Source organism: Nylanderia fulva, unplaced genomic scaffold (genome assembly GCF_048542155.1).
Source record: "Nylanderia fulva isolate GAGA-0341 unplaced genomic scaffold, ASM4854215v1 Scaffold29, whole genome shotgun sequence".
Lineage (NCBI taxonomy): Eukaryota > Metazoa > Arthropoda > Insecta > Hymenoptera > Formicidae > Nylanderia > Nylanderia fulva.
The window spans coordinates 982,442-994,942 of record NW_028190358.1 but is presented as its reverse complement, the minus strand read 5'-3'; the positions used below and the strand labels follow the sequence as shown (position 1 = coordinate 994,942).

Sequence of the window (12,501 nt, the reverse complement as noted above, 5' to 3'; positions counted from 1 at the left end):
CATCTCAATTTTTCACGTTATATTTTTACATTATTTTTCACGTTGTATTTCCGTGATCATCACGTTACAATTCTCTCAGGAATTGCAGGATATTAATAAAGTTAGAGCTTTCACCCAATGATATTCCCCTTTTATAAAGTTTCTCACATTTTTTTTCAATAATCACATCGTGCTCAAAAGACTTGCCACGACGTAACGTTAACATGCATCAAGCGAGAATAACAATCTACCCCCTTTCGCAGGTATTACGAGACCGGCTCGATCAAGCCACGGGCGATCGGTGGTAGTAAGCCACGGGTGGCGACAACACCTGTGGTGAACAAAATCGCCGACTACAAACGGGAATGTCCCTCGATCTTCGCTTGGGAGATTCGCGATCGACTTTTGCAGGAGGGCGTATGCAATAACGACAATATACCCAGCGTAAGTAAACACGTCGAGTTCAGAAATGTGCTTCATCTAATTAATACCGATAGCTAATTAATATAATAATTTTTTATCCAACACTTTATTTGAATAAATATCGTGCGGCATAGAATCGTATATTGAAACAAACAGAGAATAAGTTTAAGCGCGGACATATTGCAGAAATTTCGATCTTTCGAGCTTGCAAGCCACGACAGATTTATCGTACGAACGCGTGCGAATAAATTTCCCGCTGTGTCGGCGTCATATTGGGCCATTGATTGGACACGGTATAAGTTTACGCGTAATCCGCCGTCGACTTATCGTGACGCGCAGCCGGTCGGGGTGTACTTACCCATCGGATCCGGCCACTCGACCCTAATCAAAGTCTCGTCAATGCGATCGGCTGGGTGGGGTAATCGGTCCATTACGCGGACCTCGGCATTGTCCACCCTCCTGATCGCCCTTCTTCGAACTCGAAGAATTCTCTCCGGTCGTACGTCTATCTGTCTACCAAACATCCTGCCCAAACCCCGCGATCGACCTATCCGAGGATATTTCGCGCGGTCGATCGTCCTCGTCTGGCTTCTTCGAGAACTCTCCCTCCCGGTAATGCTCTCCCTATCGGATACCGTCAGGAATACGTGCAGAGGGGGATGGCACGCGTATACAAGTCGTTATCCATCGGCTCGTGGAGGAACCTCGCTCTCACCCGGTGTGTTCCTAGGAACCATCGAATGAAGAAGAGTTGGTGGGGGATGTGGGAGGCTTCAGGGTGATCAATCAGGGCGTCTAGCACGTGTCGTCCTGTCATCGAGCATGTAATGCATCGACTAGTAGTGATGTTACATTTCAGAGAACATCACTCTATAACATTATATCTATCACTTCACTAGATTTAATATTTATCATACCTTTTCTCTTTGGAAAATGACAGGCGCTTAGCATTATTAATAACATTATGTAACTTTTAAAGTTCTATTGTAAAATCTAATATTCAAAATTAATATAACATATTTTCAAGATTATATTAATAGATGAAGAATAACTCTAAAATTTGTTCGGACACATTAATTAAAGACACGAAAAGAATAAGAAAGGACGTTATTCGATCGATGACAATTTCTCTCGATCATTTCGATCCTCTCTCGATCTGGATACTGGTGGATCGCTGGTAGCGTCGGCGGTGGCGTTGGCTGTTGCGGCTGGTACACATCGCGCCGAGGGTGATGCCGAGGGTGCGGCGGGGGTTAGTCGGCGGCGAGAGCGAACGGGAGCGGGTAGAATCAGGGTGAATGGGATCAGTTAAGCGTGTTGCACAATTATTCGTGTCCGGTCGCGCGTGTAATGGCCTGCATCGACGCTGCGGCTGTTGTGCGGCGAGAGTGGAGCGGTGCTGAGCGTACAACCGGGATCTGTCTCTTTCTCTCGTCCTCCCTCCTTCTCTCTCTCTCTCTCTCTCGGCATCCAGGCTGGATAGACGATCTGATGACGGAGAGCCTGGTCTGGGTTAGCCGGGGCTAACTCATCTCGAAACGTCGCTTCCGCTATCCGCCTGTTATTATCTCACGGCGTCGGGACAAGCCGAGACGGTTGGAATTACGTATGCTCGATGAGCTGCAGGCATGGTAGATGTCGACTGATAAAATCATCGAGAATCGATATTTTGTAATATTCGAGGATACTCGAAAAACTGAATTCAATCGCAATGCTACTTATTCCCGAATTTCTTCATCAACTTCTTTCGCATTGCGGAGGGTAGTTGTGTGAAAAATATTTTGCGAATGTAATAATCAAAAATATATGGAATAACCGAGCATAAGCAAACTGTTGAATTCCGCTAAGTCCGAGTACTTTGTCTTTAATCTCGTTCTAATATACAGCCGTGCCACGTACTGTTCTAATGACTCTCGGCGTCGCCCGGCCATTATTCCGTCGATTTTAAGTCAAACTATGCGAGAAGGATCGGCTTCCCGCACTCTCTCTCTCTCGTGCTCTTGTCGAAGTTCTCGGTCGACCTCGTAATTAAGAAGCTTCGCTCGATATCCGACATCCGCTGAATTAACGGTCGTGTATGTATATCCGGTGCACCAAACTCAGTGCAGAAGGGTATATGTGGGTTTGGTGTGCGTATGAAGCGCGCCGAGGACCATTATGTGCAAGTCGAGAGTGCGATGCTTGGATCCCCATGTTATACGCGGGCTCGTTATAACTTTGGAGTTAGCCAGTGGCTGGGTCGCGGACGCAAGATGAAGACGATGACGACAACGACAACCGTGCTCGGATTGGAAGGGGACAAAGAGTCGTGGAGACCGTTTTATGTAATAATAATTGGACGGCGGTGTCCTTTCATCTGGATACGATCCCCGCTCCCATTCGCATCCCTCGATCGCGGAAGGACGAAAAAGAGGAAGAAGAATCCCAGCGCGAGAGACGACAAGGGGCGGACAATCAGTGCGCAGCTACGACGACGGAAATGATTCTCGTGCGACGACGAGTGGCTGCGGTCGCGAGAGTTTACAAAGAGCCGCGCGTCCCGGCCCGTTTCGCTTTTATATCTCTTTTTTCCTTGATCCGTCGCAAATGGATGACGGAGGTATCCTGCGCATAGGGATACATTGCCAGTCATTAGTGTCAAAAGATAGCATAATATTTTCTCTCTAAGTAATTTATTTTTTCACATTAAGAATACCAAAAGCAAATCACAAAATAAAATCAAAGAAAACCTTTTTTATTGTTTTATAATTTTAGAATTATAGATAATTAAAAGAAATTAAAAAGTATTGATGAATTCAGTTTATAAGTTGTTAATTTGTTGTCAAGTTGTTACAAAAATAATTTAGAGAAATATTATATTATATCTCAATGATAAATATTGATATAAAAATTACATTTTTTAAATTTAGATAAAAGTTAAAATAAAGTAAATATTATTATTTAGAAATACGTTCGTCTCTTAAAGATGCGCGTGACATTTTCCTCCGCCATGTCAGCGATCTTAAAATGCTAGGTCCCTGCAAACGTACCAATTCCGCACATATATGATATATCGATAATTTCTGCAAACTAAAATTTAACATCTTCTTTCTGACGAGTCGTATAAAAATTGCTCATTAATCCGTGAGGAGACTCGCGTGAAAAATCTTATTCGAAGCTTATTAATACTCGATTATATTATTTTGCTATTGTGCGATTAATTCTCGCGAAATTCTGTACATCGCCGCCAATATCGAATGAAACGTTGAGTCATTTTCTTCAACATTATATACCTTAATTTTCTGATAAAATTGTACTAGCCGCCTTTGAAGATGATCGTTGCCATATAGTTAGCAAAGATTAGAAGCAACTTCCCTAAACAATTATTTTCCAATAATAATCCATTTATTGTTTTATGAGAATTAGAATTAAGTGTAATTTAAAAAAAAATGCAGATGGTCAGATATTTCCCAGTTTTTCTCTAGCTCTGATATAGGATTAAATGAATAAGTGATGCGGAGATAATTGATTCTCAGCGGAAATTTTATTTTCTTCGCAGGTGTCGTCCATTAACAGGGTACTTAGGAACCTGGCCTCGCAGAAGGAGCAACAGGCGGCCGCGGTACAAGCGCATCAGGGGGCTGAGAGCGTTTACGATAAGCTGAGAATGTTTAACGGGCAAGCAGCAGGCTGGCCGCCAGCGTGGTATTCGGCGACACCTTCCCATCATCCCTTGGCTACGGGTATTCCAACGGCGGCAACTCCTGGATCCGGTCAGACTCTCTTGCCCGGTAGTCAACTTCATGGGCGCGATGATTCTTTGCTGAAGCGGAGCGGTAAGTTGTCATTTACTTTGCATCTGGTAATTGCATTTTAGTATTTACGCAACCTAGCATTTATTAATTTATTTAGACTGACAGAAATATTTGTTCCCAAAATATACGATTTTGTCGCGCATTATCTCGTTCGAGGGTTATGCGACTCCAAGCCCTTGACACCTCGTACAAAGCACGTGTATATGATGCGGTGGAGTAGGGAAAAGGGATCCGTCATACAACGCTATAAGTCTAATAGGATCGGGCCTGCGGCTCGGTTCTTATAGCCAGAATCAGTCCGCGGATGACAAATCCAGATGCCGACCGCTCTCAATAGGTAGATTACGTGAGCAGTGGTAAAATGACAGATAGAAAAGTGTTTCTATTGCGAACGTATTTTCCGTAGATTCCGTAGAAAATGCTTCTAAAATAATTTCGGTTCAAATATTAGAGGTTCTTCAAATATCAATAAATATTACATGATTAGAATAGTCTCATCCTTGCAGATTTCAATTAAATGACACGTTTAGATTTATTAATACATTTATAGATAAAAGTCCATAATTTAAAAATGTGTATCAATGAAAGAGCCTCGAATAACATTGCTACTTGTAAATAATGGTTTATACATTCATTGAGTGCACTTGAATGCACAGGAATGCATCAAACGGTCGATCGCTGCCACTTTGGCCGAAGCGGGCGCATTAAGCGGCCGGATCGTAGAGAGAATATCGGCTAATCTCCTCTCTTTCTTCGCCGGGCGTGCGTCGTCACCTAGAAAATTAAAGCCAACGATCCGTCTGCAGCGGACCGCCGAGAATCGTTCCCGGTCTGGTCGTTACGCGCAGGGATATTCGCGAGGAAGTGGGTGGGTTCCGCGGGAAGAAGGCGAACGGAGGCAGACGCTTAGGGGTACGAGGCAGGCAGGAAGGAAGGGAAGAGAAAGAGAAAGAGAGACAGAGGCGTGTTTGGGGTGCCGGTATTTCTAGTTGACGGGGTTTCGCCGGGTCGAGTCCAATTGGGGGTTGCGCGGGGGTTGAGATGAGCGAACGAGAAAGCGAGCAGCTGACGAACGAACTGTATATATGTATATGTATATATATATATATATGTACGAGCGTAAGGGCGTACGTATATATGTACATCTCTCCACCGCGTGATACGGAGGGACGGACAGAGCAGAGGTACGGAGAAACGCCGGGAAGGTATCGGGAGGAATGGAAAGAGACGAGGGTGCGATGCGCGGAGGCGGAAAGTAATCGCGGCCCACAGGGCTTGACGAGGGGCTACGCTCGCGCGTGTACGAACCGACGCACCAACACGAGACGTGACCTCGAAGACCGGTCGCACACGTCTGGATTGCGTGGTGTCTAGGAATCTCGAGAATGGTGGATCGCGTTACGAGATCGGCTGATGATGCACCAAACAGCGAGGCCTCTTAATTAGATCGCAATGTTTCTCATAATGAGAGAAAAATGTCAAAGAGTAATTGTTTTTTTTTATTGATGGGCTGGTGTGAATGTGATTAATAATTAGGCTTAATAATAATCGATCTATGAAATGAGTCAATGGGGTAATTTAATTATAATCGCAAATGAACGAAATATTTAAGACTGAATGAAACAATAGATTAAAGTAGAAGCGATTAATCCTTGTTCCAGATACCGGTTCTTTATTGTCGCATCAGCAGGAGACAACTTCGGACGGTAATTCGGAGCACAATTCCTCCGGAGATGAAGACTCACAGGTGCGGCTGAGGCTGAAAAGGAAATTGCAGCGCAACCGAACTTCCTTCTCTAACGAGCAGATAGACAGCCTCGAGAAAGGTCAGTATAAAATGTAATCAGCAAATTATCAATTTTGACAATCTGCTCTTGCCGTTGTATACGATAAATGTCATAAATCGTGCGGTTCTTCTCTATTGCGAATGAAATTTAATCAACTTCTTAATTGACGATCCCTACTCAGACATCGAGTTATAAATTTGTTACATATTAATTCACGACACAAAGTCGATATTTCGATATCAAGATTATAGTCTTCTCGGTTTGGTCTCTAGTGTTCCTCGGTTGAGAGAAAATGCGCGATGACCGACAAGCTCCGCGTATATCGCGATAATTAATGCCGACGATGCGGCTAAATAACGAGCACTTGTTGCAAACTGGTTTCGTTTCAGAATTCGAGCGGACACATTACCCGGACGTGTTTGCACGGGAGCGTCTCGCCGAGAAGATCGGATTACCTGAGGCACGTATCCAGGTGAGTGTGAATGTGCGAATGCGGTGTGTATGCGCTTCCTCCACCGACGCTCGCTCCACCCAACTGTCTCCCTCTCTGCAACCCCTAACATCTTCTCTCTATCTCTCTTCTCCCTCTCCCTCGGGGTACGTCTTTCTCTCTTCTTATTCCATTCGTTCCTCCCGAGAGGGTCGACCGCCGTAAGTGCGACGACGCCCTTTCATTAAATGCTTTTAACGTGTGACCACGTGGTTGTACGTGGAGAACATTAAATACCTCCGACGTAAGCTCGGTGCCGCTCGTGAGACTCCCAATGGGATTTCGTCACCTCTTTCGCTCGCTACTTCGCTATCATTTATGTATTCTTATATGAAATTTACGCACGTTACTTTCCCCGTCGATTAGTGCAACAAATATTGACGCAATTTATTTATTAGGATTTAGTTTAGGAACAGTGCTAGAACGGCGCGTATATATATTTTTTAGGCAGTACATTAATTAATTATTAATAACAACAAATCTCATTTGTGTTACATTCTATTCTCAAATTTAAAAAATATATTTTTCGAATTATAATTCGATAAACGACAAAAATATGGAAATACAAACCTTTAGATCCTCTATTGAATCATCCTGAAGAAGATAGTTAAATGTCGGTCAATGTTCTGAAGAAGTTGGAAAGTTCGACAAATTCGAAGAATCTTTGATTGCATCGGCAAAGTCAAGAATCACGAAGAACGGGAGACAGAGAGTCTTGATAGATCAGAATCACGTTCATTTAAATTATAAGATCAGGAAAACTCGTGAAACTTTAGTTCGCATTTAAAGGAAGCGGTGCCATTGCGATGATTCCTCTTATTGGTATCTTTTCCGCAAATTCTTCATCGACTTTCTTCTCTTCATCGCGCGCGAAGCAACTTCACATTTTACATGACACACGTAACTTTCAATTTCCCGCGACATAGTAAATACGCGAAACTAAACAGTCCAAGAATATATATATATATCTATCTCAAGACATTTGTATGTCTATCTTGAATAATGTTCTTTATGTTTTTTTTAAATACTCGCCGAGTTTTAATTGTTCGAGTCAATCGGTTACATATATCATCAGAATTCTATTTTAATCCGCGTTACATTGTTTGCTACATTTCGTTCGTTATAAATAACTTGACATCACAATACTGGTAGTTAAAATTACATTCTCGTCTGTCACAGTCACCAATTCTAAACGATTATTAGAAATATCGAAATATCGTTATTTTCAATGTATTCATTAATTGAATATTATACGAACACAAACATTTCCACAATATTTGTTGACACTTTCTGCTGTTTAACAATTCCCATTTGGATAATATCCCTTTTACTTTTTAATCATAAGGGAGATGCAAAATACCATGTTGCATAATTATAATTAATATCAACATTTTGAGCCGTTAATATATACGTAGCCTTATCGAATATTGTTTGACCGCGTTCACCCTCCTCTCGCCCGCCTCTCACCTGGATCACCGCGATGAAGAGACGGGAGGGTCGGCGAAGTGGCCGGCGGGGTTCGGTGTGGTGGTAGTAACCGGGCGCGCTGAGCGTTATGTGGACGTACAAACAGTGCAAGACCATGTTGACGCATGTTTTCAAGCCTCGTTGGCTGGTATTGATCTTGCTAAGTGCAGGAAACCGGGAGTTCCGGCGCGAGAGGGAAAAGGAGAAGTTCGACGAGGAGAAGAGGGAGAGAAAGAGGGAGAGAGAAATGGAGAAAATGAAGAAGGAAGACCGAGTGAACGGAACTGAGAGAGGGAGGAACAGAAAAAGATAGTCGAGCTAGCTGAAGAGGGTGAAAGAGAATCGCGGGGAGAGTCGGACCGATGGATCGTTGCGGACGATCCTCGAATAACGGCGAAGAGTGAAGTGCCGGCACTCTAATGGAACACAGAACGTAACGCGCATCGCGGCTTGGCGCGGCTTGGCGCGGCATGGCGCGGCATGTAAACGCAACCCGCCCGAGCCGCGAGGGATCGCGCGGAAGGCCTAAGAGGGTTCTCGGACGCAACCATGGCAACGTCGGGTCCCGAGGGAGGTCGCCCTCCGATTGGCCCTCGGTTTTCCACCTATATATCCCGACCACGGCCACGAGATTCGCCACGTCGTGCTGCTGGCACGTCCGTCGCCGGCCGATTATCGTCCTCGGCGTTCCCTAAGTCGACTTGTGCGAGCGCGATGGCCGATACGCTACACGAGGATTAAAACGGGATTTTTCCCCGATATACGCTTTCGAGGGCGCTAAGTAAAAAACGAACGCAAAAAACGAAGCGCAAAGTCGTTGAGATATTAGATACTGCGGAATTTGTTGTTAAAATCGTCACTTTTTTGGGGGGGAAAAAAAAAGTAGGTATTTCGCGAAGCCGACGTGTCACATGCTCCACTAATTTCCGAAAGCAAGCGACGATGAGACGTGCAAACAAACGAATTTTTGCGCTTCCAGTTGGCGCATCGCGAATATGTCCAAGGTCGGAAAGTTTCAAGGTCGGAAACCGGTGTCGGGAACCGGTCGGTCTCCTCTATATATTTCGGCCATTGATGATGCTCGGCGGAGAGACCGCGTTCTTTGAGTAACACCGAGGCACGTTCGGATCACAGACTTTCGCACGGATCGATTCGGACGAGTTTTCGGAATGAGGGAGGACGAGTTTACGAGGGACGATGGTATTGGGCGGAAGAAACCCGCTGCGGGCGAATGGCAGATATTTGACGGTGGGATGGTCGAACACGATTTGCTGCGCCCAACGGGAGGACAGGAGGATGGAATTTATTTTTTGATTCAATCGAGGACCCTCGTCATGCTCGTAGCGCGCGATGTTATACGTGAGATTGCGGAAGGCTTGTATTTCTACGTTGATGGCATTTCTTTCCGTTGCGAAAAACATCCCCCTTTTTTTCCGTATCGCACACGCGGTAATTCGTTACACCAAAATCGACAAGAATGGAAATTGTCGTTATTGCTTTGTTCTCTATTTTTACCCGCGTACACAGTAGCATGCGAAAACATGTAAATCTCCCTTTCGAAAACTTGTCCCGACTGTATTAAATATAATTTATTAGCAGCGGGCTTTTTCGCTCTCTCTCTCTCTCTTTCTCCCTTCTTCGATCGATGATCGATTCGATCGGTTGCATGAATAGAAATGTTGCACAATATATTCGCTAATTAAATAATACAATAATTAATGAATAAAAAATTGTGACAATAATGTTCGATAAAAGAGGTAAATTGATAACATAGATAATGATATTAAAATATTTTTTTACCCGTAAAAACAATTTGAGCAAGCATAGCGAATTAACTGTTTGCCCGTGAAATTGATGCGACTGAATACGCGATTGCTGCAGTGTACACATAGAAAAAAAGGTTTTACGAGAAAGTCAAATGCACGGTTCATGGATTGTTCTAAGCGCCAGCGAGGGAAAACCTATATATTGAAGGGGACAAATCCTCTTATCGTTGAAGAGAATCACAAAAATCACGAAATCCGTGCAGGCGTTGCAAGGAACTTGAGTCTCGATTTATTTTACGAGCTTGTGTCGTGTCATTTAAGATACCACGCATAATGAAGGAACTATTGTTGACGGTATATTATTATTAATCCTTTACTATTTTTATTATTTTGAGACAAACGTTTTTGTATCATCTTCTGACGTATTCTTTACCTTCTTCTAATTATAATTCTGCAAAGAGACAAGAAGTCGACAATGGGTCATAAAGGTTAAAGTTAATCGACGTTTTAAAGATCTAATAGCATTGAAGATAGAAATAATCGAGGACCCTTTTTTCCAATCGATACGATTAATCCGAGACTCGCGCGATTACAACTATTGCATTATTTACAATAGACTTTTTGAATATCGGATTTGATGCGGTTGGTATAATCAGGCGCTTCAAAAGAGACACGTGTAAGTGACAACGCGAAGGGGTGACAGATAGAGGAATATGCGCGAGAGCAAAGCGTGCTATAGCGAAAAGGGACCAAGCGAGCAAGAGTAACTCAATTTCCCGTCTGACAACTGCTCAATCGCAATTAACAAATTGGAGGAGCGTCTCGCAAAACTAGCCGTTTCACAAAACGGGATGGAGTGTCTGCTAGGGCGCTAGATTTCGCGCTGTCTCGGAAAGTTCACGAGAGGTTTGCGAAAGAAAAAAAAAACAGAGAGAGAGGCGTCGGAATGGTTCGGGGAAAGATGCGAGGGTGTTCCGTTCGGGGAGGAAGCAGAGGAGCGCGAATGAGTGCGAATGCGGACGAGTGCGAATGATGCGAGATACCGTGTCGGCGGCGCCGAGTGTGCGGCTGCACACTTATCGTGACAAAGGCACCGTCATTGTGTCGGTTGCAGGTGTGGTTCAGTAATCGCAGAGCGAAGTGGCGTCGAGAGGAGAAATTACGGAACCAGAGGAGGGCGGCCGTCGATCAGGTGGTGGCTGGCGGCAGCGGCGGAGGTAGCAGCGGCACCGCGCCTCCCGCGGCCACCCCTGCAACACCACGATTGCCCTTAAACGCCGGATTCAACGCCATGTACTCGTCGATACCGCAACCAATCGCCACCATGCCCGACACATATAGGTAGGAGAATTTCGATAAAGCATTGTTTCACAGATACAAAAATTACACGCAAGAATAGATATCGGACACGTTTGATAACTTGGTGAACAGTGATATTCATCGTCCTTGTGAAAACTGAACTTTCGTTCAATCTTTTCTTCAAAAAAAAAAATTGTTTCTTCTAGCAATATTAATTTTCAATATCTTGCAAAATAAAAGAGTTTCCTTCATATTCACTGTTTGGTGAATTGTAATTAAAAAAATTGGTGAACAGTGATATTCATCGTCCTTGTGAAAACTGAACTTTCGTTCAATCTTTTCCTCAAAAAAGAATTGTTTCTTCTAGCAATATTAATTTTCAATATCTTGCAAAATAAAAGAGTTTCCTTCATATTCACTGTTCGGTGAATTGTAATTAAAAAAATTGGTGAACAGTGATATTCATCGTCCTTGTGAAAACTGAACTTTCGTTCAATCTTTTCCTCAAAAAGAATTGTTTCTTCTAGCAATATTAATTTTCAATATCTTGCAAAATAAAAGAGTTTCCTTCATATTCACTGTTCGGTGAATTGTAATTAAAAAAATTGGTGAACAGTGATATTCATCGTCCTTGTGAAAACTGAACTTTCGTTCAATCTTTTCCTCAAAAAGAATTGTTTCTTCTAGCAATATTAATTTTCAATATCTTGCAAAATAAAAGAGTTTCCTTCATATTCACTGTTCGGTAGATTGTAATTAAAAAATGCATCGACCCTGCATTGCCGAAATCCATCGTTTCCCTTTCTTCCCTGTAGCTCGATGTCAAGCAGTCTGGGCGGATCAATGGGTGGAAGCTGTCTTCAGCAACGCGCCGAAGGCTATCCGGCGTACGTGTTTCACGAGCCTCTTCACTCGCTCACGCAGTCCTATTCTCACGCGCACAGCGCGGCCGCGGCCGCGCACTCGCAACCTCATCGTGGCATCCCGACGTCTCACGGCGGCACCCCCACGACGCCAGGCGGACAACCTACCGGACCAGGTGGAGCACCCTATCAGCCGACGACCTCGACCGCGACTGGTGAGTTCTCGCCTAATTTGTCCCGTTCCTCGCTTTCAAGGTTACTTAGTAATAATATAACATTGTTTGCATTAAAGCGCAGTAAACATTTATCTACCTTAGGAGATATGCGTGGCGTCCCAAAACTTGAGTGTATCGATAGCGATAGATTTGTTATTCGGAGAGTGCTCCATTCTTTTATCAAAGGCGAAAATCGAACCTCGCGTGAATATTTGTCTCCGCGCGAAATTTTCTTCCATTCAACAGATTTAATTGTGTTTAACTATCTTTTATTCATCATTTTGTTATAGTTCTTTTAATTCGCTTAAACTCTTATATTGTATAATTACCGTCTAGTATAAAAGCACTAAAGCTTTTTCATATATGAATATTAACTGAATATTTGCAGCTAAATTTCTTTCTTGGTTTTCCAATATTC

The 12,501-nt window shown here is 43.6% G+C and overlaps 1 protein-coding gene across 3 annotated transcripts in view; it reads left to right on the top strand.

The window, feature by feature from the left end:
• Positions 1-12,501, top strand: part of toy (paired box 6 protein twin of eyeless) — a 34,739-nt gene that overhangs the window by 14,795 nt on the left and 7,443 nt on the right. For 2 of the 3 annotated variants that reach the window (XM_029305645.2, XM_029305643.2), the window contains 6 exons: positions 243-423; positions 3,941-4,217; positions 5,858-6,022; positions 6,373-6,455; positions 10,821-11,047; positions 11,821-12,083. In XM_029305645.2, coding sequence (XP_029161478.1) covers positions 243-423; positions 3,941-4,217; positions 5,858-6,022; positions 6,373-6,455; positions 10,821-11,047; positions 11,821-12,083 — 1,196 coding nt within the window. The remainder of the gene's footprint in view (positions 1-242; positions 424-3,940; positions 4,218-5,857; positions 6,023-6,372; positions 6,456-10,820; positions 11,048-11,820; positions 12,084-12,501) is intronic. The other variant, XM_029305644.2, reaches the window with a different exon arrangement.